Genomic DNA, 26,171 nt, shown 5'->3' with positions numbered 1-26,171 from the left:
CCAGCTAAGGATAGTTACACCTGCATTGAAAGCCTCCAAGAGGAGTTTGGAGGTCCTGATGCTGTTGGTGAGAACCACCATGTCAAAGTTGTGTTAATTGCATATTCATGTTCCCCTTTGTAGTGCTGATTATAAACCTAAGAAAATTAAAACAGAAGATATCAAGAAGGAGAAGAAACGAAAACTGGAGGAAGAAGAGGTTAGTAAAAGAGACTGTGGCCCTTGGAGGCTTGGGTTTGGAGTAAGGAGTTTTCCATTAAACAACTTTTGAAGGCAGATGAATTTTAGGGAATGTATTGGTCTGTGATAGAGGAAACACTGAGAAAAACTCATGTATGTGTAATGGTGGCCGTGGTACTGTGAGTTTTAAGATCTCTCTTAGCCTTTCAAGGTGTCTACCCGTAGTGCTGCTGCCAGCTGATGTTTTTGGAGAAACTGCACTATCTTCCTACGTGCAGAGGGAGTGTTAACAAATCATACTTAGGCTTTCGATCTCAAAGAGTTTTCCTTAAGATTGTTTTTTAGCACTCTCATATCTAACCTTGCTCATCACTCACTTCGGGTAACTGTGTGTTTAAAGGCCTTTAATTGGGTGCCCCTTGGACATATGATGAAACCCAAGCTCTTTACCACAGCTCCTCCCAATCTGACCCCTGCATCTGGTGCCTGCTTTCATCTTTTTTTTGCCTCTTCTCTAATTTAGCTGGTTCCAGCCACACTGGCCTCCTTTGTTTCTTTTCCACACTGGATTCTTTTGTGCTTCAGAGCTTGATGGAGCACATGCTGTTCCCTGTCTGGAACACACATGCTCTTCCTCCCTCCTTCTCCTGCCTTATCACCTTCCTTAAAATCTCAGCTCAACTTAATTACTTTGGCTTGTGGCCAATTTAAAAATACTTTAGTATGGTTCCTTTTGACACTTCTTGTTTCTTGTACTACAGAGTTGTTAGCAAGTAATCCAAGAGAGGGATGTCAGAAGTTCACAGGAGTCTTAATTTTACACTCTCTTAAGAGAAGGGGTTGAGTGAGTTCTTAGCTCTTACACTGCATTTGTGGTTAGCCACGGTCATGGGCAGAATGGATTCATAAGTATTAAGTCAGTAGCTTATGGAAGTATGAGCAGTAAAGATAGTGATAGTAGGGAGCAGTGAGTTTTAAGAGTGTAATCTATATTGTAGTAGTAAGAATGATAATAAAAATAAAATGTAATAGATGCTTACCATGAGCCAAACACTATTAATGCTTTATATGAATCATTTCAATTTAATCTTTACAATAGCCATTACGAGGTAGATATTGCTACTATGTATTCTCTGCATTTTACAGATGCAGAAACTGAGGTATAGAGGCTGAGATCATTTGCCTGAAGTCACACAACTACTATGTAGTTAAGTCAGGATTTGATCCCATGTAGTCTGATTCCAGAACCAGTGCACTAACCACCATGTTATTCTGATTCCTGTGTAACTATGCTGATTCTTTAAAGCTACAGGAATTAAGAAGGGCCTTTAATGAAATCACATTAAGAATATTTAACAAAGGGGCGCCTGGGTGGCTCAGTCAGTTGAGTGTCTGCCTTCAGCTCAGGTTATGACCCCAGGGTCCTGCGATCAAGCCCCGTGTAGGGAGCCTGCTTCTCCTCCTCTCTCTGCTCCCCCTCCTTGTGCTTTCTCACTCTATTAAATAAATAAAATCTTTAAAAAAATATTAATGAGTAGGTGAGCCATAGAGATGATCAGGTGCTAGGTTTAGAGAACTGTGGTTTTTCTAACAACAGGTCTGTTTTGGCCATCAGGTTTATGAGCACCAACTCAAGGAGTGAAGAGTAAAATGTTGAGGGATTATGGCAGTCACTCCACTTTTATGTAGATGATCAGTATAGACTAGTTGGTGAAGAAGTGTAAAACTTTAGCTTTCCATGCTTTTTCTATATTGCCTTTGGGCCTTCGTTGAGTTGTTGAATAATAATCTTTCTGTGAATTTGGAAGGAGTTAGTAATAACTATTTTAAACCATTTGGAAAAAAGGACACTTGGCCTTTTTTTTTTTTTTTTTTTAAATCTTCAGTACCCTTCTCCCTGCAGGGGGCAAAAATACAGGCTGAAAGACTTAGAATTAATACACAGTCTTCTTATGGCTGGGACCCCAGATGGCAGGAACAGTCCTGAAACCTCACTCACTGGCTGTGGTTTTTTTCATTTCTGGGAATTGTTCTGAAGTTTCTCATTGACTGATTATCCCATTTTGAGGCTTGAAAACATACAATGTAGCCAGTAGTTTCCTGATGGGACCATCTGTATGCCTGTTCAGAAGCTGTTCAGAGAATGTCTTTAACTGAAAATCATTTCCCTTTCCTGTGCTGTGTTTCAGGCAAAATAGTAAACATTACCTGAATTAATATGATCCTCTAGTACTTCTCCCCAAAATACTTACATATTGTAATTCTCTATTCCTATTTTAAAATACGTCTAGTGTTTGTAGTCTTTCCCTTCCTTCTGTCCCAAAGATCATTTGCTTTTTTGTTTGTTTGTTTGTTTTTAAGGATTTTATTTATTCATTTGACAGAGATCACAAGTAGGCAGAGAGGCAGGCAGAGGGAGAGAGGAGAAAGCAGGCTCCCCGCTGAGCAGAGAGCCCGATGTGGGGCTCGATCCCAGGACCCTGGGATCATGACCTGAGCCGAAGGCAGAGGCTTTAAACCACTGAGCCACCCAGGCGCCCCGATCATTTGCTTTAAAATCCGGAGTTTATCTTGATTGCTATCCTATCATGTAGTCCTAGAATGTTTTTATATTCCAGTATTCCCATGAGGCATGATGTGATTTTTCTGGTAAACCTGGGCTCTCATCATGGTCAGTAGCAACTATATGACCTTGAACAGGTGAACAAACTTCCATTCCAGAGTTTTCCTTGATTATAACTGGGTATCAAGTCAAATGGTCTATAAAGGTCTTTCAAGTTCTGCCATTCTGTAATTGGTTTTAAGGTGACTCAAAACCGCTTTTCATAGCTATATAAAACTTGTTGAATAAAGATCTTACATAGTTAAGACAAAGGAAAATATCCTTTTAAAGAGTTTAGATCCTGTGGAGCAGGACCCCATTTGTCAAATTGCACTTTTTTGTCTGGATGTTTGTTGTTTTGAGACTTATTTCCTGTTGTTACCAAATTATATTTTTTTATATTTGTGCCACAGTGACAGCTCATGTGGGGTCATAGTTCAAAGAAGAGCCATAGAGAAATACTATCATAGGAATTGGTTATTATTTTAGAACCCCTCAACACTTGTTTACTGCTTCCTGACTTTGTGTATGCAAGCAACAGTGATAAGGAAGTGTTCTCTCACAGCCCCTCTCAGATTCAATCAGGAATTTCCTTTCAAATTATATATTATTTAAATACAGTGTCTCCTATTCCCATTATTGGATGGTGTTTGAAGAGGATTTTGAAGATGGTGTTTGAAGATGAGTAGAATTTGAAAACAGGTGGGGATAATACACTGGGATGACTCTCCATAGCAGTGCTTTCCCAAACATTCCTCTGAGGGTAAAAAAAATATATATAATTTCCCAGGCTCTTGCCATGCAAAATGAGTGTTTTTAACTACTTTCTCAGGTAATCATTTGTCAGGGAGTTTGGGGGAAATACTGCCCTAGAGAAAGAGACCAATAAATTTTCACTCTATCAAATTTGAGAGCATTAGATTTTAAGAACTTCAGTTTTAATATTCTGTGATTCCAGTTTTACTTCCTAATGGTTCTTCAAAACTACTTTTAAAATGTGGTTGGTACTTACTTAAGTGCTTTCTTACCATATTTCTTTGTAGGATGGTAAATTGAAAAAACCCAAGAATAAAGATAAAGATAAAGATAAAAAAGTTCCTGAACCAGATAGCAAGAAAAAGAAGCCGAAGAAAGAAGAGGAGCAGAAGTGGAAATGGTAACATTGCAGCACTGGGTTACAATGTCAGCTCTCCGATTCCACAGCCTAATTAAGCAAGAGTGTTACTAAAATTTAATAGCCTGATGTTTGGAGGAGGAGGAAAGTACTTAAAAAAACTCTCCAGAATATCAACATTCTGAAATAAGTTTTCCAGATCCTAGTGAGAAAGGCTAACTAGCTTTCAGCCTATTGAATCTAAAAACTAGGTTCCACCCTGTTGAACAGAATGAACTATGAAAGTAGACCGTGTGTAGGGATTTGGCATATGAAGAAAGTTGCATTTCAAATGATAGGAACAACAGTAGCCAAACTATGGAAAGAACCTAGATGTCCATCAACGGATGAATGGATAAAGAAGATGTGTGTGTGGGTGTGTGTGTGTGTGTGTGTGTGTGTGTGTATCATCATATATATATGTGTTGATATATATATATATATATATGGTATATATATCATATATATACATATATATGTATATATTACATATATATGTACATATATATAGTATATACTGCATAGTATTCTATCACATGTGATAGAATACTATGCAGCCATCAACCTCCCCCCCCCCCTCAAATCCTGCCATTTGCAACTAGATGGAACTAGATGGTATTTTGCTAAGCGAAATAAGGCATTCAGAGAAAGACAATTTTCATACGATTGCTCTGGTATGAGGAATTTGAGAGGCAGGGCAGGGGGTCTAGGTAGGTAGGGAGGGAGAGAATGAAACAATATGGGACCAGGGAGAGAGACAAACCATAAAAGACTCTTAATCTCAGGAAACACTGAGGGTTGCTGGGGGGTAGGGGGGGTGGGGTGGCTGGGTTATGGACATTGGGGAGGGCATGTGCTATGGTGAGTGCTATGAATTGTGTAAGACTGCTAATTCATCGACCCGGACCCCTGAAGCAAATAAAACATTACATGTTAATAAAAAAATAAAATGGGAGGGACAGAATTTTAAAAATGATAGGGAAAAGATGGATTATTTTATAAATCATGTTCAGGAAACTACCTGTTCATTAAAAAAAATAATAATAACCTCCAAAGAAAATCTCGATAAATATTTTTAAATTGTAAAGTAATGAAGATCTTTTGAGGAAGGACATACGACCAGAGCCATAAGGAAAAGGTTTACAACATTGGTAAATCAAAATTAAAATGTTGTAAAAAAAAAAAAAAAAAAAAGTAAAATGTTGTATATAGCAAACAAACTCATGCCATTAAAAGGGGAAATATTTGTACTACAAAGGGCTAAGATTCTTAATGTGAAAAAGCTCTTTTAAAAATGAAGGGAACAGTCTTAGAAAAGTGATCAGTAAACATTTTAAAATATGGGCAAAGAAAAATTCCAAGAAAATGATGAATGATGAATCTTTTTGTGTAATGCCTCTCAAATTAGGAAACATTAATGAATATCAGAATATCTAGGATTGTGTCTGAGAAAACGGGTGTCCTCACTGCGAGTAAAGATTCAGTCTTTTTTAGAGGAGAATAATAATAGCAGGTTACTTTTGAGATGTGTGTTTAGGTGGGAAATTTGATTTTTTATTTAACAAATCTTGGTGTTTGGAATTGTGAAATTAAGTATTTTTAATACTGGTACTTCTTAAAACTTTGTATGATTTAACTACTGTACCAATTATACATGATTTGTAGTTGTGTTGAAAAGAGTCACATGATCCAGAGATGTGTAAGTTAAAAAAAAATAATTTCTTTCCCCAATTCCCATTTTCCCTTTTTCAGCTTTGAGGTAACCACTTTTCATAGTTTGTTATGTAGTGTTCCAGACCCATTTGTATGTGTTTACTTTATGGCTCTTATAATTTAGAATAGTAATCTCCCTAGCACAGCACGCCTAAGGAAAAGGGAGAGATAAGTGTGACCAGGGAGGTGTCTGAGAGCAACAGAGCTATAGTGGCAGAAATGCCCAGCACAGCTGTGTAATTGGCATTGTTGGTGTGAACACATATGGGGTTAAAATGAAAGTGTGGAAAAGGAAAGTCACACAGAGCAAAGGAATTCTGGGCCTTTCCAAAGCCAGAACCAGGAAACAAAAGGATATGTGTGGGTTTTTTATTCTTCTTTTTTTCCCTCTCATTTTTCCCTTTGGAACTAATCAAAGTTTTTCGGAGATAGATATTCACCTTTATTATTATTTTTTAAAAGATTTTATTTATTTATTTGTCAGAGAGACAGAGCAAGTACCGGCAGTCAGAGTGGCAAGGAGAGGCAGAGGGAGAAGCAGGCTCCCTGTGGAGCAAGGAGCCCGATGCAAGACTCGATCACAGGATGCTGGGATCATGACTGAGCCGAAGGCAGCCACTTAATCAACTGAGCCACCCAGGCATCCCAAATATTCACCTTTACTAAAAACAATTTTTAGGGTGCCTGGGTGGCTCAGTTGGTTAAGCTGCTGCCTTCGGCTCAGGTCATGATCCCGGAGTCCCAGGATCGAGTCCCACATCAGACTCCTGGCTCCTCAGGGAGTCTGCTTCTCCCTCTGACCTTCTCCTCTCTCCTTCTCTCTCTTATAAAAATTTTTTTATTTGTAGAGAGAGAGCCAGGGGCAAGGGAGGGAGAGAATCTCAAGCAGGCCCCCACGGAGGAGAGCCTGACACGAGGCCCGATCTCACAACCCTGAGATCATGGCCTAAACTGAAATCAAGAAGTCATATGCTCAACCAACTGAGCCACACAGGCACCCCTAAAACAGTTTTTGATGATAAAATGAAATATCCCCCCGACCTTTTTTTTTTTTTTTTAAAGATTTTATTTATTTGACAGATCACAAGTAGGCAGAGAGGCAGGCAGAGAGAGAGGAGGAAGCAGGCTCCCTACAGAGCAGAGAGCCTGATGTGGGGCTCGATCCCAGGACCCTGGGATCTTGACCTGAGCCGAAGGCAGAGGCTTTAACCCACTGAGCCACCCAGGCGACCCCCTTTTTTTGAGAAATAGGGGAAGAGCAAAACCAGAAGGTGAGAGAGAATCTTAAGCAGGTTCCATGCCCAGCAAGGAGCCTGTCATGGGGCTCCATCTCATGACCCTGAGATCCTGACCTTAAGCCAAAATTAAGATGCTTAACTGACTGAGCCACCTAGCCACCCTAAGATAAAATGAAACAATTATGTAAATTAGGGGTTATTAGGAGTTACGAGAATGGTGGGTTAGTAATTCATTAGTCTTTTATAAGTCTGTCAGAGTTCTATTGTGGGTGCTCAATAAGTGTTCATTGAATGAACAAGATCATTTCCTTATCATCACTAGCTCCCTACTGTCTTCCCCCTTCCTTTGGAGCCTTGGCTCTCCTTGGATTCTGTAGCAGATACACTCTTATCCTGTTCTTGCCTTGTATGGAATTAGATACTCTGAAAGGGCCTAATAACCTGATTTTGCTTCTGTGGTTGAAATCCTTATCAGTGTTGCCACACATTAATTTTGAGAGACCTTAACCTTTGATTTTTATTTTATTTTGGTTTAGGTGGGAATGGTTAGTCTTCAACTAAAGATGATTGGTTTGGGGGTAAGCAGTCTTTTCTACAGCCTCTGGTGCATGCCGTCCTTAAGTCTGATTGTTAAATTTTGTGCTTTCCTTAAGCACATTGCTTGATGGCACACTGTAAGTTTTTGTAAGTAGAAAACAAAAATTATCAGCCTCTTAGCTGATAGCTTGCCCTTTCTTCCCATCATGGCAGGCTGCCTGCTGTACTCTGAAGTCAGTGGTCCAGTTCTCAGTGACTGCCACGGAGCAGATACGGGCTTTTTTTCATCATTCCTCTTGCTCTCCCACTGAAAGACATACTTCATCAGTTTGGCAAACATGCAGACTTCTTGCTTTCTCCAAAGTCTGCAGATTTGTTAATGTTGTCAAAAAGAAACCAGCAAAACTTTGATCTTTATCTCCTCTTTGGTAATTGTGAAGAAGGGAAAATGATTCAGATCCCCTCTGGGTTTCTTTATGGTATCACATTTTCCCCACAGAGACAATGTTACAAGTAGTGCTGGTATCCTCAGGCCTGTGGGAAAACTTAACTGAGATCCCCCTGTATTTAAGGGTTACCCATTATAGGTGTGCTGGGAGGTTCAGGTCTGCCTCGAGTTAAATATACTTTTTTTATCAGGGCTGACCTGTTAGAAATCCCGTGTTTGTTCTTCACAAAAAAAGACCTAGAAATTAGGGAATTCCTTGCTGGTGTTAGGTGACTTTTAACTAGAGGTTTCAGTTTCTTTTATCAAAGACAAAATGCTGTAAGGAGTTAAGGTTATAATGTAAGCAATTAGTGTTCAAAGACCGGGACTCACAAATAGAGTCAGTTATAGTGATAAGATATTTATGGGATATGGATTGATCCTCTTCTCAAACCAGAGAAACTGTCCTTGATTCCATCTTCCCCTTTTCAAGTCTGTTTTACTGTCAAATGCATAACTGCCTTGAATTCATAAGCCTGTCGTAGAGGAGTCATTTTGATGTCTAAGTGTTTGTTTTTCTTAATTTTGTTGGTGAGCCGTTGGTACAGGCCTGCTGTTTTTATTTGTGTAGTAATAATTGTTGGTCCAGTGGTATTTTCAGCCTCCTGAGGGATACTTTCTGCTTAAACTGAGGTTTAGTGTTGAATGATTGACTGAATCAGTTATTTTGCTTAAATGGTAAGTTACTGTGGGTCCTCGGGATGAACATGTTGGAATGAGGAAGAATTATAAAAAGTTTGGAGTCTTAATTAAAAACCACTGAAGTTGATGAGAAGAATGGAACCAAGTCCTAGTATAAGGGAAATTAGGGTTCTCAGCATCTTCTCACAGTTACTCAGTGACTGCTTCATGTAGACTTCCTAGAGCACTTACATGCCTGCATACATAATATATACATACATGTGAATTTTCTCTTATTTGGAGAGTAATAAGAGATTTGGATGAGTGGGTCCCTGCACTCAGGCATTTCTATGCCTGTGTCTAGTTGGGAGATCCTGCCAGTTTCATGTGGCAGGTTGGTTACTGAGAATAGTGCTCCTTCTAGGTTTAAGATTTTGTTAAATCTTGACTTGGAGATTTTTAAAAATTATTTCTAATTGTTGTAAAACAAAAACATAATATTTACCATATTAGCCATCTTTAAGTGTGCAAAGTGTATTAAGTACATTCGCATTGTTGTGTAACCCTTACCACTACCATCCGTCTTCAGAATTCTCTTCATCTTACAAAACTGAAACTCTTCCTCATTCCCCCTTTCGCCTGGACCCTGGTCACTGTCCTGCTGCTTTTTGTGTCTGTGAATTTTATTACTTTATGTATCTCATGTAAGTGGAAATACACAATATGTGGCCTTTTGTGACTAGCTTATATTTCACTTATGAAAATGTCTTCCAGGTTCATCCATGTTGTGGCATGTGTCAGAATTTCCTTCTTTTCTAAGGCTAATTAATATTTCATTGTATGGAGAGACCACATTTTGTTTATCCGTTCATCTACTGATAGACACTTGGGTTGTTTCAACCTTTTGGCAATTGTGAATAGTGCTACTGTGAACATTGGAGAACAAAGTATTTAATACCTGCTTTCAGTTGTTTGGTTGTATTCCTAGGAGTGAGATTGCTAGGTCATATGGTAGTTCTGTGTTGTACTTTCGAGCAGTCGTTCACAGTATACAATTGTGTACTGATTTCTACAGTGGCTGAATGGTTTGCATTCTCACTAGAGGTGCATAAAGGTTCTAATTCCTCCACATTGTCGTCAGCAAGTTTTATTTCCTGGTTTGTTCTTGTTTTTATAATAGTCATCCTAATAGGTGTGAGTGGTATCTCCTAGCTTTGATTTATATTTCCTATTTATTTATATGTTTATATATTTTATATAATATATTTTTATATATATCCTATTTATATATTATATTATATTTCCTAATAATTGGTGATGTTGAACATTTTTTTTTCAGATGCTAACTGGCCATTTGTGTATCTTTGGAGAAATGTATTTGAGTCCTTTACCAGTTTTTCAAATTGGCTTGGTGGTGGTTTTGTGGCTGAGTTGTATTCTTTATTCTAGATGTTAATCCTTTATCAGATATATCCTTTGCAAATCTTTTCTCTCATTTGTGGGTTGCCTCATCACTCTTGTTTCCTTTGATGTACAATTTTTAACTTTGTAGTCCAATTGATCTTTTTCTTTTGTTGCCTGTGCTTTCGGTGTCTTATCTAAGAAATCATTGCTGAATGCAAAGTCATGAAGCTTTTGCCTTGTGTTTTCTTTTAAGAGTTTTATAGTTTTAACCTTTGTGTGTGGGTCTCTGATCCATTTTGAGTTTACTTTTTTATATAGTATAAGGTAAGGGGCCAACTTCATTCTTCTGCCAGTTTCTTCTTCATTCATGTAGTTTTCCCCACACCATTTGTTGAAGAGATTTCCTTGCTCCATTGAATGGTCTTGTAACCCTAACTTTAGTGCTTTTAATTTTAAAGTAGAAATAGTGAAGATTAAAATTTGTGAAGTTTTTTGTTTGTTTGTTTTTAAAGAATTTATTTGACAGACAGTGATCACAAGTAGGCAGAGAGGCAGGCAGAGAGAGAGGAGGAAGCAGGCTCCGTGCTAAGCAGAGACCCTGATGTAGGGCTCGATCCCAGGACCCTGGGATCATGACCTGAGCCGAAGGTAGAGGCTTTAACCTGCTCAGCCACCCAGACACCCCCAAAATCGGTGAAGTTTTAAAATATTCATCGTTAAGACAACTGACTGACTCAAACAAAATGGTGGTGATGGTGAGAAGCTATCTAATTCCAAAAAAGGACAGACTTAGAGACATCAACCAATTGCAGTGCATGATCCTTAATTGTATCCTGGCCTATAAAATACATTTTGGGGATGCCTGGGTGGCTCAGTCAGTTAAGCCGCTGCCTTCGGCTCAGGTCATGATCCAGGGTCCTGGGATCGAGTCCTGGATCAGGCTCCTTGCTCAGCGGGGAGCCTGCTTTTCTCTCCACCTCTGCCTGCTACTCTGCCTGCTAGTGCACGGGCGTGCATGCGCGCTTTCTCTCTCTCTCTCTCTCTGACAAATAAATAAAATCTTTTTTAAAAAAACACATTTTGAATATAATTGGGAAGTTTTTAGTATGGTCTAGGTATTAGATGCTAATTTTGTTAGATGTGATAATAGTATTACAGTTTTGTGACAGCCTTATTTTTATGGAGATGTTTAGAGGTGAGGTGTCATATCTGCAAAGTACATTGCTGAAAATGGTTCAGCAGAAGATAGGAAACTTAGCATAATGTTAACAGTTGTTGAATGTAAGTGATGTGTATATGGTATTCCTTTTATATTTGTTTTTCTGTATGTCTAACCATTTTTAAAGTAAAAAGGCTTTTTATTTTGTCTTTTATTTTTTAGTTTTTTGGTAAAAAGGTTTTTTAAAAGCTGTTTCCACTAAACTTTACATTCACTTATCAGGGTCTCCTACACAGCTCTAGCTAACCCATAAATAACCTTGACCTCAGTATACCCCAACCAAACTATTATTTCCCAGTCTTCTGTTGTATTATGTACTTTCTTACAGAGTTGTTTTTCCCTCTACCTTCACCTGCCACCTCCTTCCCAGGAGGCCCTTTTCTGTGTATCAACAGCTAAGTAATACCTCTGCTATGTGTGCCACTGCGGTAAAACAGCTGTTTGCATTTCCATATCCTCCATTTGTTGCCAAGCTCCTTGAGTGCGGATCCCTTGTACTCAGTCTTAAAACTGAACTGTTGAACTGTGTTTTCCTGTGTTCACCTGAGTATTTCACTGTATTTGTTGTGAGTGTTGGCTTTTTCAAAGTGAAAATGGTTATTTTGATCCAGGCCTTGAATGTGGGACCCAGAGTTATCCTTGAGCATCAATCAATAGAGCAGATTAATTATCTGGGCATTTATTAGATGATAATTTCTGTATTAGGTGATCACTAAATGAGGTTATGCTCTGTCGTTTAAAGGTGGGAAGAAGAGCGCTACCCTGAAGGAATCAAGTGGAAATTCCTGGAACATAAAGGCCCTGTATTTGCTCCACCATATGAGCCTCTTCCAGAGAGTGTCAAGTTTTACTATGATGGTGAGTTCGAAGGTTGTCTAATTCTTGGCCAAGAAAAGAGTCTCCTTCTATTTAGGAATAGAAAATGAGAAAGACCTTGTGCTATATAATCCTTTTTGCTTATTTCATTTCGTTTTATTGTCCTTGTGTGGTTTGGGGGAAAGGTCTTACTTAAATCCTAAAGGCCCATTTGGTGATGAAGAAGTGCCTTGAGAAAGAGGCCGTTAATGTCTCAACTACATGGTCCCCAAAATGTCCATCTACATAGGTCACGGCACTTGATCCCCAAAGTTAAATGTTTTTATCTGAACTTTATTTGTGAGGAGCTACTCTTTGTAAGACTTATTAGAAAAGCCTTACTTGTATGGTAGTATTTTACTTTAGTGATACAGTGTAAGCTGACAAGCTCTTCATGATGACAAAATAGTACTAGTATTTGGTTGAAGATTAATTAGCCATCAGCCTCTAGGTAGGGCTGGTAAGTGTCTGTCATTAACTATATATGTAGCACAACACTATGCCGTTATGTGCAGTCAAATTTTATGGGCTGCTGTGAAGAAGTGCCCTGCCTGGTTCTCTTAGAACATTCAGAATTGTCCATTAACTACCATTGGTATTTCGGTCCTTGAGTAGAAGAATTTAAGAGTCTGTCTTTGACACTCCTTCTGTTTGCAGTGTAGCACTATGCAGATGGGAATGCTCAGCTGACTTCCTTCATTCCAAGAGTTCTATCCAGAAAGAGCTAGAACATTTTCCCCTCAAACCTCTATGTGCTTAAGATTCACCAGGTAGATCTGGGCTCATTTAATAGATGTAGAATAATAGTATTCGGTGCTTTTAAACCAAGTGGTCTGCTGACCAAACTTTGAGAAATACTGGGCAGGAAAACTGCTGAGAGGCATCAGTGGTGAACAGTTGAGAGTTCTGGTGCATCTCTTTGTCCACTAGCAGGGACCGTAGGGCCACAGATACTTACAGATGAAGGTAGTAGTTTATACTGGAAGGCTGGGTCTTGCAAGGGGACATGTCAGACTTGCCAAGCTGGAATTCATTTTTTAAAACACAGTTTATTCAGTATCCCTGTGTTAGACATTAAGACCCAGCAGTGGACAATATTGACTAATCCCTGATCATGTGTCCTCAGTGACAAATGCTTACATCAGATAAACATTCTGACTAATGTTTACCAGAACACACAGGACACAAATCTATTAGCTCTTATAGTTGGTCATTCCTGGAGATGCTCAAATAGGACTCCACAGCCAAACTCCGATGAGGAAAAAGAGCCTAGAACCTTGAAGAAGACAATCCTGAAAGTCGGTGTATTCTGTAGCTCAAGTCCGGTCTTACCAAGAGCTTTAGAAAGCTCAACTAGTAAAGCCCCACTTTGAGATTCAGAGTGACTTGAAAGAAAGCTAGATTCTGTAGTCTCTGGGTTCTCTCTCTCTCTTTCCCTTTCTCTCTTTTTTTTTTTTTTTTTAAGATTTTTGTTTGCTTTAGAGTGAGAGAAGAGGGAAGGGGCAAAGAGTCCCTGGCAAACTTCACACTGAGTGCAGAGCCTGACGCAAGGCTCAATTCTCATGACTCTGAGACCACGATCTGGGCTGAAGCCAGAGTCAGACACCTAACAAACTGAGCCACCCAGGTGTCCCCGGGTTTCTCTTTTCAAGACAAGAAGCCAAGGCCTGAACCAGCCATCACTGGTCACTGTGGTCCCTTTCTCCATTCCTGCCCAGTCTTCCATTTTAGGAACTCCAACTATATCATTTTCTCATTTGGATTTCTGGCTGGGATTTCTTCCCCTTTGATTGTGTGAACTCCCACTCCGTAATAAGTCAGGATGTTGTTATTAGAATTATGAGTCCGAATCAATACTGTAGCCCTGCCTGTTCTCTAGGGAAGAGAGTTCTCAGACTCCTTTGGACCTGCCAGGGAGGTAGGGCAGAGGCTGGCTGAAGCAGTGACTTGCCTTTGCTGAGAACCTCCAGTTTCCAGCTCTGACTCAGCAGTTTCTTCTTCCTGGAGCTCAGCCTTTTCCACAAAGTGCTGCCACTGCCAGGAACCTTCAAGTCATCCTCCCACCACTCTGCTGCTGGGGGAGCTGTCATTTCCTCTTTTGAAGGCTCATCTAAAACTGGCATCAAAGCTTCTTCCTCTGTCGGTACAGAATTCAGTAACATTGCCCAAAGAAGTCTCCATTTTTATTGTTTTTCAAATATGTGTGGATACCAATTTATGCCAAACAGACCCAAGAACAGTTAAATTCTTTCTTGCCTTTTATCTCATTTATTTTAAGTCATTTAAATGTTTTTCTTTATATTAGAAGCATGTTACAACTTTACTGGCAACTTTAGTCCAGACCTGAGTTGGGGAGATCCAAAGAAGTGCAGGAAGCCCTTGAAAGCTAATAACCCTATCCCTCCCCCAAGTGTCTTCTTGGAAAGGCAGGAGCTTATAGGGTGGTTTGAAAGGGGAAAGTGGCGCCACCTGTTGGCCATTTGGGTTACGGATTTCAAGCAGGTTCTTGTCTGTCCTGACAATTTCAATTTTGTGCCACAGTTCCTTTCATCCCTGCAATTAGGGATGATACCTTCCCAACCATCATGAAATGAGGTGTCTTCTGAGTGTGGAAATGAGTGGATTTCTGGTTAAGTTTTAGTTTTCTATAATGAAAGTGAAAATCCTTGGTGAATTATTAGTACCTATGTAATAGGCAGTGCAATGGTGTTTAACCTCATTTTAGGAACAAATTATTGTGCCATGGATTAGTTCCATATGGTGTTGCAAAGTTGGAGAGTCAAGAAAAAAAAATGGAAATTGGCCCTAAGAGTACTTGTTAAAAATACTGTATTTGAAAAGTAGATTAAATTCCCCAAGTACTTTCCTTTATTGCTTTATTACTTGTTAGGTATACACAAAACCCCTAGGCCGCCTTCAGATTTATTTTACAAGTTAGCAGTTTTTATTGTGTAACATCAGGATTCCTTTAGAACAGCTTTTACTAACACGTCCACACTACTAAGAACCCCAGTCATCCCTTACGCTCTGAATAAGTCTTACTTCCCTGAAAGAGGCAACCTCATAGTGCCTGTGTTCCAGAGCGATCATCTCAAACTCTACTATGCACCCCGGCCACCTGGAGATCTCTTAAAATGCACTTGCTGAATCTGTAGATCTGGGGTGGGGCCTGAGAGTCTGCATTTCTTTCTTTCTTTCTTTCTTTTTTTTTTTTTTAAGATTTGTTTGTGGGGCGCCTGGGTGGCTCAGTGGGTTAAGCCGCTGCCTTCGGCTCAGGTCATGATCTCGGAGTCCTGGGATCGAGCCCCGCATCGGGCTCTCTGCTCAGCAGGGAGCCTGCTTCCTCCTCTCTCTCTGCCTGCCTCTCTGCCTGCTTGTGATCTCTGTCAAATAAATAAGTAAAATCTTTAAAAAAAAAAAAAAAGATTTATTTGTTTGTTTATTTATTTGAGAGACTGAGAGCATGGTGGGGAGGGGCAGTGGCAAGTCTTAAGCAGACTTCCCGCTGAGCATGGAGCCCAAGGCAGGACTCTTTCTCATGACCCTGAGTTCACGACCTGAGCTGAAACTGAGAGTCAAATGCAGTACTCAGGTGCTCCAGAGACTCGAATTTCTAACAGAACTCCCATGTGATGCCAGTGCTGCTGGTCTGTGAACCACACTTTGAGTACAAAAGTTTTAGAGGAAGGTCTTACTTAGATTTTTTTATGGGGGATATCTGGGCTTGCCTGCTATGGATATATATTATTTTATTCATATTCCACCCACCTAACTTTAAAGAAGAAAGATGCCTATTTCTTTTCCCCACAATTCCTTTCTTCCACTCCCTGCCCTATCCCTTCCTCCCCTTCTTGAACAGAGGCTGCTTAGCTTAGCAGTGGCAGGAGTCCCTCTGAGGATTTGATTTTTAAAAACCATTGAAGAGGTGTAAAGGACCCTGCTTGCTGAAAGGAAAAGGAAGAGTGGCTGGGCCTCCCCCAGCTCATCCCTGTCCTGAGCAGGCACCTGGGAACAGTTTACTGGCATAGTCTCCAGAGAATGACCCAGGTAAATATCTGCTAAAGAGAAGGAGAATTTATACAACTAGATATAAATCAGTGTATTGTCATTGTTGTTGTTGTTACCATGTGTTACCAGACATTTGTATACCTTGGGAAGGTATACAGAGGTCTTCAGAGTTCAGTATTTATACACAAAACATGAATTATACATCTCAATTTTTGGAACCGCTTTTTCCTCTAGGTAAAGTCATGAAGCTGAGCCCCAAAGCAGAAGAAGTGGCTACCTTCTTTGCAAAAATGCTCGACCATGAATATACTACTAAGGAAATATTTAGGAAAAATTTCTTTAAAGACTGGAGAAAGGTATTGTAGCCCATGTATTAATATCCTAGCACCTTGTAGAAATATTAATCAAGTACTACATAAACGGTAACTTTACAGAAAATTGTGTGGTATAAAATTTGAGCTTTATGAATTTTATTGTATTTAAATATTTTCTTTTTTCCCTATTCATTCATTATATAGGGTTTCTATCCAACAAGAATACTTAATATTTCTTTCCTCTCATACTCATGGCTGTAGGAGGGAGTTTAATAGGCCAAACAAAAAAACCTCAGGAGAAAGTTTATCTCTGCAGGACTACCTGTCCTCTGTCTGCTATTGCAAAGAAAGATGTTAATGTGATGTTCCATTCCCTTTTGATTCTTTCTTACTTCCTTTTGGTACTTTCTGCTCTTGATATCACATTTCCTACATCTGTCTAGGTGATTTTAAACAATCTCATTCTCAATTTGGATTATGTGGACAGAGGCTGAGCTGAAGCTTACCTTCTGAATAGCTCTGGAAATAACATTTAAATAAGTGAGTAGAGCAGGGATAATGTTTCTAAGAGAGAATGAGTATGGAAATATTTCTCTTGTTACTAAAGCAAATGATATCTATTCATGTTTCTCCAACTGGGATACATATGCTTGCAGACATAGCAGGGTGTAAGGAGCCCAAGAAATTACATAAAAGTTCTGTAACCTTCTTCAAGGAAAAAATCACGTACAGCATCTTTCTGTTTAATAGAATAGATCAAAGTAATAAGGTTATGTTTCTTTTTTTCAAAACTCATGTAATTAGACTACCTCTCTAGACACCTTCAGCTGAAAAAAATGGTGCTTTGCTGTAATCACAAAGAAACCTATGGGGTAAATGGTATATTTACCTTCTGCTTCTGTCTCCCCCACCTTTTTTTTTTTTTTTTTTTTTTGACTAGGAAATGACTAATGAAGAGAAAAATATTATCACCAACCTAAGCAAATGTGATTTTACCCAGATGAGCCAGTATTTCAAAGCGCAGTCAGAAGCTCGGAAACAGATGAGCAAGGAAGAGAAACTGGTACTACAGAATTTCTTAAACCTCTGGAGAACTTTGGAATAATGTTTAGTTCATCTAATTTTCTTCTTGGTTCTTAAAATACAGATATGACTTTAGTAATTTCAGATGGTTCTGTACTAAAGCTTTAGGACGCTTGGCCTAATGTTTAAATTTTCCTAAGGGTTTTACATAGACTGAAAATAGTGAATAATGGGCACTTTATTTAATGGCTCAATGTAAGAACCTGGTGCTTTTGTGACCTAAAATCCACTCAGTTAACTCCAGTAATACTGTATTTAAGGATGGGCAGACCTGCACAGTGGCTCCTGAATTTTAGGGTTTTAAGACAGCTACAGTAATACTGTGTACGTTCCTGTTCTTGCTCTGTTTTACCCTGGAACCTAGCCATGCTCATCCATCTCCATCCCAGAAGAATCTTTCCAGTATCCGGTGGGATAGCATTTTTTTTCTAGAGTACCTGTAGGCAAACTGTATAGGCTGCCTATTTTTATTAAAAAGTTTTACTGCAACACGCCCGCATCTGCTTGTTTACATATGATCTGTGGCTGCTTTGATGTGACAGTGGCAGGGTTGAGTAGTTTCAAAAAGAGACTGTGTAGCCTTCAAATTTTTCTGTTGAGAAAGATTTTCTTTTTCTGTTGAGAAAAGGTTTACCAACCCTTGATCTAGAGAAATCCAGGCTAGAGTTCCTTTGTCTTGTCTGCCGTTTCTTCCCAAGCTGGAGGTCCAGAAATTACAGATTTTAAGGAATTGCAAAACTTTATGGTTTCAGTATTTTAATGGACTTGCACATTTATACAATGTAGGCATTTATAACTTTTTTAAATTTTTTTTTAAAGATTTTATTTATTTATTTGACAGAGAGATCACAAGCAGGCAGAGACAGAGAGGGAAGCAGGCTCCCTGCCGAGCAGAGAGCCCTATGTGGGACTCGATCCCAGGACCCTGAGATCATGACCTGAGTCGAAGGCAGAGGCTTAACCCACTGAGCCGCCCAGGCGCTCATAGGCACTTGTATTTATTATCTAATTCATTGTTTGATAGTGCCTATTTGACCTATGTTTAAAAACTAAGAATTACTGTAAAATGATAATTGCTTCAGACTTTTCAGTCTCAGTTTAGTCTTCTCAGTATTCCAGATGAGTGTAACTTGGTTTATTCTTTACTTCAGGGGTGTTTTAAAACTTAAAACTGCTTTGGAGCTTTGTTCTTGGAAATAGCGATCCAAAGATAGGGAGGTTTCACAAGTATCACCTTGTCAGAGCCCTGGCCAAGGACACCTGCTGCCAGCAAGTTCTGAATCTTCCCACCCACAAGGCAGCAGGACTTAGTAAGTTGAATTTCTAAGTATAATATGAAGATAGAGTTAGCAGAGGGTTCGGAGGCTCCATGTTCCACTCTCACACTCCTGTTTTGGAGCAAGGATCGTAAAGTATACAATGTATGTCCCCATATACCTAGGAAAGAATCTGTGACAGGTATGTGTGAGCCTGAAAAACCTGAAATGCTGTTCAACTAAATGTGTCTGGAACCTATTAGAAAACATGGAGATGTTCTTTGTGAGGCCTATCATAGACTCTTCCCGATCTGCCATTTTGACACTGCTCAACAAAATGATGTTAGCTTTTAAAGTTATATTTAAAAATACCTAGGTAACATGTTCTCACACATAAATCCTTTAAAATAAGAAAATCAGTTTTAGGGGCGCCTGGGTAGCTCAGTCGTTAGGCATCTGCCTTCTGCTCAGGTCATGATCCCAGGGTCCTGGAATTGAACCCAGAGTCGGGGTCCCTGCCCGGTGGGGAGCCTGCTTCTCCCTCTCCCGCTGCTTGTGTTCCCTCTCTCACTGTGTCTTTCTTTGTTAAATAAATAAAATCTTGAAAAAAAATTTAAAAAAGAAATCTCTTTTGAATCTGTAGTTGGAATCAGTCCTCAAAGGTAGATATTTTGGGGAATTTTACCGTACTTAAAAGTTTGAAAACTGTATTAGAGTTTATCCTTATTTGTATTCATAACACTTTTTAAAAAATTTTTTTAAAAAAAGTTTTGTTTAATCTCTGCACCCAGTGTGGGGCTCAAACTCATGACCCTGGGATGAAGAGTCAAACATGCTCTTCCTACTGAGTCAGCCAGGCAGCCATGTTTGCATTTATTTGTTAGTGATTTTTAGACTTTCCTTACCTCAAACTATTCTTGAATAAGAGATAAAATATGAATAAGGAACAGCAATTTGAGCCCATTTTGATTACTTCCTTGCTGTGTTCCAGAAAATCAAAGAGGAGAATGAAAAATTACTGAAAGAATATGGCTTCTGTATTATGGATAACCACAGAGAGAGGATTGCCAACTTCAAGATAGAACCTCCTGGGCTTTTCCGAGGCCGTGGCAACCACCCCAAGATGGGCATGCTGAAGAGACGGATCATGCCAGAAGATATCATCATCAACTGTAGCAAGTGAGTGCAGTTCATTGTTTGGGCCAGAAATCAAGGTGAGGGGGTCCTTTGTTCTCGGGATTACTTTGCTGGGATTGTTTCCCGCTGCACAGAACTGTTGGGAACAACATGGTATCTCCATGTACAGATCTCCAAGTACTTCACAGTTACTGACTGGTGATGCGGAGGAAACATGGAAGTAGATGTTCAGCAGAATTGTCCACTTTAGGTTACGAAAGGTCAGACTGTCCCTTGCTTCTCCTCATTTCACGTCCTTCCCGCTTTGTTATTTCCACAGAGATGCCAAGGTTCCTTCTCCTCCTACAGGACATAAATGGAAAGAGGTCCGACATGATAACAAGGTTACTTGGCTGGTCTCCTGGACAGAGAACATCCAAGGTTCCATTAAATACATCATGTTAAACCCCAGTTCACGAATCAAGGTAAGGGGTAGCTAGGAGCTACACCAGTTAGTGGGGCTGATCTTTTTTGTTGAAATGTTGTGTTCTTGGTCTCCAGAATCACTGTGACAAATTGCAGACTCTCCACAAAATAAGGCAAGTATCTTTGTCCTTAGCATTATCTGGTGACCTTCCTAAGAAATATCCATTTTCTGCATCACATTATAATCTGATTCATTTATTAATTCACAAATATTTACTGAGATTCCAGTGTGCCTTGCACAGTGAATGCATGAAGTTAGGAATTGTGTCGGTGAACAAAACAGATGCAGTCCCTGCCTTCATGTTGCTTACTGGCTGCTGGTTGAAATGTAATAAAGAGTGCAATAAATGTGGGGCACCTGGGTGGCACAGTTGAGTATCCAGCTCTTGGTTTCGGCTTGGTTTGTGTTCTCGGGGTCCTGGGGTGGAGCCCTGTGTCCAGCTCTGCGTGGAATCTGCTTGGGACCCTCTCCCTCTGAAATAAAATCTTTAAAAAGAAAATTTTTTTTTAAATTTAATTTATTATTATTATTATTTTTTTTTAAAGAAAAGAATGCAGTAAATGTAAATTGGCTTCTGTGGCTTTCTTCCTCACCTTTCTTGGCTCTGAGGAAGGGAACATGATTGCTCTGAATCCAGAAAGAAGTTGTAAAATCTACAGTCTTAACATATTTCTGGCTACCTAGGGTTTCAATCTGGGTAGGTTCTACTAGGACTAAATGGGATCATGTATGTGAAAGCACATGTAAACTATTGTATACCCATGTGTTGTTATTTGTTAATACTATTATTGAAAGGGGAAGGCTGTCTTGCAAGGGCAGTCAAGTTCTTATTAGCCTGCTAGGCATATCCTGCTTGGGAGAGTCCCATGAACTTCTTACCTCCGATGTACTATGGAAATGTGCATAGCAACCTAAAAGAGAAATGAGTTCAAAAGAAAACAGCCAACAAACTAGTTCTTTGTGGACTATGACTGTTAACATGCAGGGGACTGGGACTTAAAGACCTGCTTAATCATGGTTTATAGGTCATTAAACATCTCTTAAGACATGAAAGCCGTACCTCAAAAGGCTATCTTGTTGACACTACAACACTCTTAGAGTTCTTTGTTCCAGTATGAAAAAGACCATCTCTTTATTTTCTGCCATTCATTCAGAAATGTCACTTTTTCTGGTTTAGAGTAAGTATAGAATCAGAAAGAAAACCTTTATAAGCAGAAATCATCTAAAGAAATGTTCTCTTCTTCAGAAATAAATAAAGGTAATGAACAATGGTTTTAGCTCTCAAAGAACTCCTAGGCCAGTGGGCAAACTGGGTAAGACTTCAAGTGTATTAGAAGAAAGGTAAGCATTAGGTGTTTTTAGGTAAATAACAACAGTTATTCCCAGCACTTACAGACCAGGAATAAATTTGTGAAGGGAATTAGATTACAGTTAGGTCTTAAAAAGAGAGGTATTCCAAATAGCATTGTGTCATTATGGACAAAGAGGGAGAAGTGTGAAAAGAAGTAACAAAAAGAAGTAGCAAGTGGTGATGTTTTCACAGCATTGTGAATGTGCTATAAATGTCACTAATGGTAACTTTTACGTGTATTTTACACACAAAAACCCCAAAGTAATGGATATTAGATTACTTTTAAGTATTTTCACATAAGTTGACATTAGATTATCTTAGCAACCGTATCAAATGTACTATTGCCACTGTTTTATAGAAAAATTTGGTCTCTGGGAAGCCAGAAAACTTGCCCACAATCCAGTAGTTAGTAACTCTGACTTAGATCTTTAGCCTCCTTATGCCTTCGTGCGATATCCTATTGCCAAATTGTGGCCAGCCTTAGCGTCTTGCTAAAGAGACTGGCGCATATTCTGCATCTGGTGGCGAACTATTGAAGGGCTTTAACAGAGGAGTGGCTTAAACATAACCCCACTTAGGCAGGATTCACAGGCTTCATATGCAGTCATACCAGTAAACATAGACTCTTGTAAATGATGCAAAGGAGAAGTGCAGGGTACCATCTGAGAGTATACCAGGGCATCTGATTTGGCCTTGGATTCAAGGAAGTCCTTTCTGAGGAAAAAACATTTAAGATAAGACTTACAAGACGAATAGGATTTATCCATGGAAAGGAGGGGAGAGTGGGTGTTCCAAAGAAAATAGCCTTTTGAAATCCCTGAGGTGAGAATGAGTTTGGTGGTCTTGGACTGAAAGAAGGGCAGCCTAGTTGAGGTACAGTGAGCAAGAAAGGGACATGAGGAAGAGGTTTAGAGGGGGATGCAGGCCAGATCTTCATACTGTTCCTTCAAATTGTTTATATTATTCTAAATCCAGTAGGAAGGTACTGGGTTCTAATAAGGGGAACAATACCAGATTTGTGTTTTAGAAACCTGTGACATAACTGACCATTCTGAGTGTTAAAACTCTGTGGAGATTGGATTGGACACATACCAGAAGTAGGGGTACCAGTAGGATGCTGCTGTCATCCTCTAGGCAATGAATGGTGATGGCTTGGACAGGATGATGCCGGTGTGAGTGGAGAGAGGTGAACAGATTCCAAATACATGTATACTGCATCCTCCTAAACCTGGGATTCAGCCTGATTGTAGGACAGACTCCAAGGGTTGACATCTTCGTTGTTGATAGACTAGTTGGAGGACCTCCAGGGCTGAGAGCCGCAGTTTATTCCTGACGATATCCAGATCACCACCATATACTGTAGGGATTTGTGCAGGTTTCTGAATGATGGTTATGGTAGTGAGTCTAGAAGTCATCCACGTGTAGGCCCTGCCTAGAATTTTATACCCAAGACAGAGAACCTGCTCAGTTCAGTTGGGATCTAAGAGTCAGTGAAGATGGTTCAAGGCTTGAGAAGTCATACTTCCTGTTAAGAGAAAAAGATGTGATTTCTTCAGCTTTTACCAGTAGTTGTTGGCTGTTTCCCACTCAACAGAGCAGTAAGAACTTTAGAGGTCGGGATTTGACAGTGCTTTGAATACTCTTTAAATGCACTGTCAGCAGGAGAAGCATTCTCTCGATAAAAATAGGGAGCTGCAAGCATTAAGGGTTTTATTTTTTATGAAATATTTCAAATATACAAGAATAGATAACAGTACGGTGAAAGCCCATGCCACCCGTCTGGCTGTGTCCAACTTTAACATCATGTCCTATTTGTTTAACTACTTCGTTTTGTAAGAACATTCTGATAAACAGAGCTGAAGTCCCCTGTGTACTGTTTACCTCCTTCTCTGGAGATTACTATCACCAACTTAATGTTTTCATTCTTGTATATATTCTTGTATTTTTACAATCTATTTCTCTGTGGGTAAACAATACGCACCATTGTTTTTACAAGGTTTAATTTCAAATTAGGTATGTTACTGAGATCGTTCTGTAACTTATTTCACTTGGCTTTGGTTTTGGTAGCTTTACCTTGACATACACTTCTAATTTATCCATTTTATTTGCTAGATGATGTTCTGTTTTATAAAGAATAACTCTTTTCAAGAGACATTTAGGGTTGGGGGGTGCCTGGGTGGCTTAGTCGTTAAGCCTCTGTCTTCAGCTCAGGTCATGATCCCAGGGTCCTGGGATGAAGTCCCACATTTGGGTTCCTCATTCCACAGGAAGCCTCCTTCTTCCTCTCGCACTCTCTCTGCTTGTATTCCCTCTCTCACTGTCGCTCTGTCAAATAAATAAAATCTTTAAAAAAAAAAGACATTTAGGGTTGTATATAATACTTTGTTATAAACAGGTGCTGGAATAAATACATCCTCTTTGTATATATGGATGAAGATTTGCCTTAAGGATTCTTCATTAGATTTTTTTTTTTAAGATTTTATTTATTTATTTGACAGATCACAAGCAGAGAGGCAGGCAGAGAGGTGGGGCGGGGGTGGGGAGCAGACTCCCCACTGAGCAGAGAGCCCCATGTGGGGCTCCATCCCAGGACCCTGGGATCATGACCTGAGCCGAAGGCAGAGGCTTTAACCCACCGAGCCACCCAGGTGCCTCTTCATTAGATATTTTTAAATTGTTCTCTAAAGTGCCCAACCAGTTTTCACCACCACCATTCCCCTAATAGTGCACACACGTTTCTGTCTTCCATATAGCTTTGCCAACATTCTGCTTTGCCAAAGTTCTGCTTTTTGCATTTGGATACTTGATCAACTAGAATATATTTTTGTGTATAGTATGAGGTTGAGAGCTAATATATTTTTTTCCAAATGAATAACCAGTTTTTCCAGAACTTAGTTATATTACCCTCCCTGTTTATATATCAAATTTCTACATATATGTCGGTCTGTTTATGGCCTCTCTGTCCTATTTATTTCTTCATCAGTAGCATGCTATCCTAACTTCTAGCTTTACCGACTAGGACAGGTTTCTTTCATCTTACTCTTCAGAATTGTCTTGGCTGTTCTTGGCTCTCTGCTGTTTTGCATTCATTTTGAGATAAATTTGTCATGTTCTAATGAAGACTGTTGAGATTTTTATTGTATTGAACTTATAGGTTAATGGGGAAATTTTGACATCATTGAGTCTTCCACTCTGTCAACATGTTATACTTCTCCATTAATTCATGTCTTAAGAGTACACTGTCTAGTATTGCTTTATAATTTTCTCTATAGTTTTACGTATTTTTTTTAAGATTTTATTTATTTATTAGACAAACAGAGATCACAAGTAGGCAGAGGCAGGCAGAGAGAGAGAGAGAGGGAGGCAGGCTCCCTGCTGAGCAGAGAGCCCGATGTGGGCTCAATCCCAGGACCCTGGGATCATAACCTGAGCTGAAGGCAGAGGCTTTAACCCACTGAGTCACCCAGGCACCCCACTTTTACATATTCTTAAAACCTTTTTTTCTTAGAACCCTTAATTGTTTTTAGGTTTATATTGAATGTGACTTTTTTTCTACTACATTTCTGTTACTGCTAGAGTGGTAATGCTGTTGATTTTCTTAATATTTTGTATCTGACAACATTGCTGAACTCTTATTCTAGAAGTGTCCCTGTCTTTTGGATTTGCCACATAGACGAGTAAATTACCTATAAATCATTTCTAGTACTTATACCTCATACTTTTTTTTAAAGGGAGGGAGAGATATAGGTGGAAAGAGGGGCAGAGGAAGAGGGAGAGAGAAAAATCTCAAGGAGTCTCCTCACTGAGCAAAGAGCCTGACATAGGACTTAGTCTCAGGAATCTGACATCATGACCTGAGCTGAAATCAAGAATTGGATGCTCAACCAACTGAGCCACCCAGGTGTCTCTATCTCATACTTCTTTTGCTTAAAGTGTTACTTTTTATTTTAAACCCACAGTCATCCTTAAAACCCTAATCCTCTCTCCATTTAGCAGTTGTCAGAATGAGATATTGATTAATTTCTATACTCAATACCTTCCCTCTAGGTTTGCTTTTCTTACTGAAATACACTGTTCACTGTTTAGTGAGGATCTGTAGGTGGCAGATTCCCTTTGTTTCGCTGAAAAATTCATTTTCATCCTCATAATGTATCTTTTCTCCAATAAAGAGTGTATCTTTGGGCACCTGGGTGGCTCAGTGGATTAAGCCTCTGCCTTCAGCTCAGGTCATGATCCTCAGGTTAGGTCAGGGTCCTGGGATCGAGGCCCATGTTGGGCTCTCTGCTCAGCAGGGAGCCTGCTTCCCTCTCTCTCTGCCTGCCTCTCTACCTACTTGTGATCTCTCTGTCAAATCAATAAATAAAATCTTTTAAAAAAAGTGTATCTTTATTATTCTGTATCTCAGTGTGGATGTATTTGTATAGATATTTAGACTATGAGTGAGATAACTAATGTATTTTAACCTGTAAACTTTCGACTGGCAGGTAGTCTTTGTGTATCATTCTGTTTTGCTCTTTGCTCTCCACTTCCCCGCTCCTTCTCCTAGG

The 26,171-nt window shown here is 39.5% G+C and overlaps 1 protein-coding gene across 2 annotated transcripts in view; it reads left to right on the top strand.

Annotated features, from left to right (window-relative positions):
- Positions 1 to 26,171, top strand: part of TOP1 (DNA topoisomerase I) — a 97,083-nt gene that overhangs the window by 55,033 nt on the left and 15,879 nt on the right. Inside the window, exons 7-13 of one of the 2 annotated variants that reach the window (XM_032838488.1) lie at positions 124 to 199; positions 3,826 to 3,938; positions 11,897 to 12,012; positions 16,252 to 16,373; positions 17,272 to 17,394; positions 19,662 to 19,849; positions 20,127 to 20,271. In XM_032838488.1, the coding sequence (XP_032694379.1) occupies positions 124 to 199; positions 3,826 to 3,938; positions 11,897 to 12,012; positions 16,252 to 16,373; positions 17,272 to 17,394; positions 19,662 to 19,849; positions 20,127 to 20,271 (883 nt within the window). Of the gene's footprint in view, positions 1 to 123; positions 200 to 3,825; positions 3,939 to 11,745; positions 11,751 to 11,896; positions 12,013 to 16,251; positions 16,374 to 17,271; positions 17,395 to 19,661; positions 19,850 to 20,126; positions 20,272 to 26,171 lie in introns of those variants that run through there. The other variant, XM_032838489.1, reaches the window with a different exon arrangement.

The sequence above is a fragment of the Lontra canadensis genome, unplaced genomic scaffold (assembly GCF_010015895.1).
Source record: "Lontra canadensis isolate GAN:19392208 unplaced genomic scaffold, GSC_riverotter_1.0 scaffold105, whole genome shotgun sequence".
Lineage (NCBI taxonomy): Eukaryota > Metazoa > Chordata > Mammalia > Carnivora > Mustelidae > Lontra > Lontra canadensis.
Note: the sequence above shows the minus strand (reverse complement) of the source record. Positions and strands in the feature narration are given on the sequence as shown.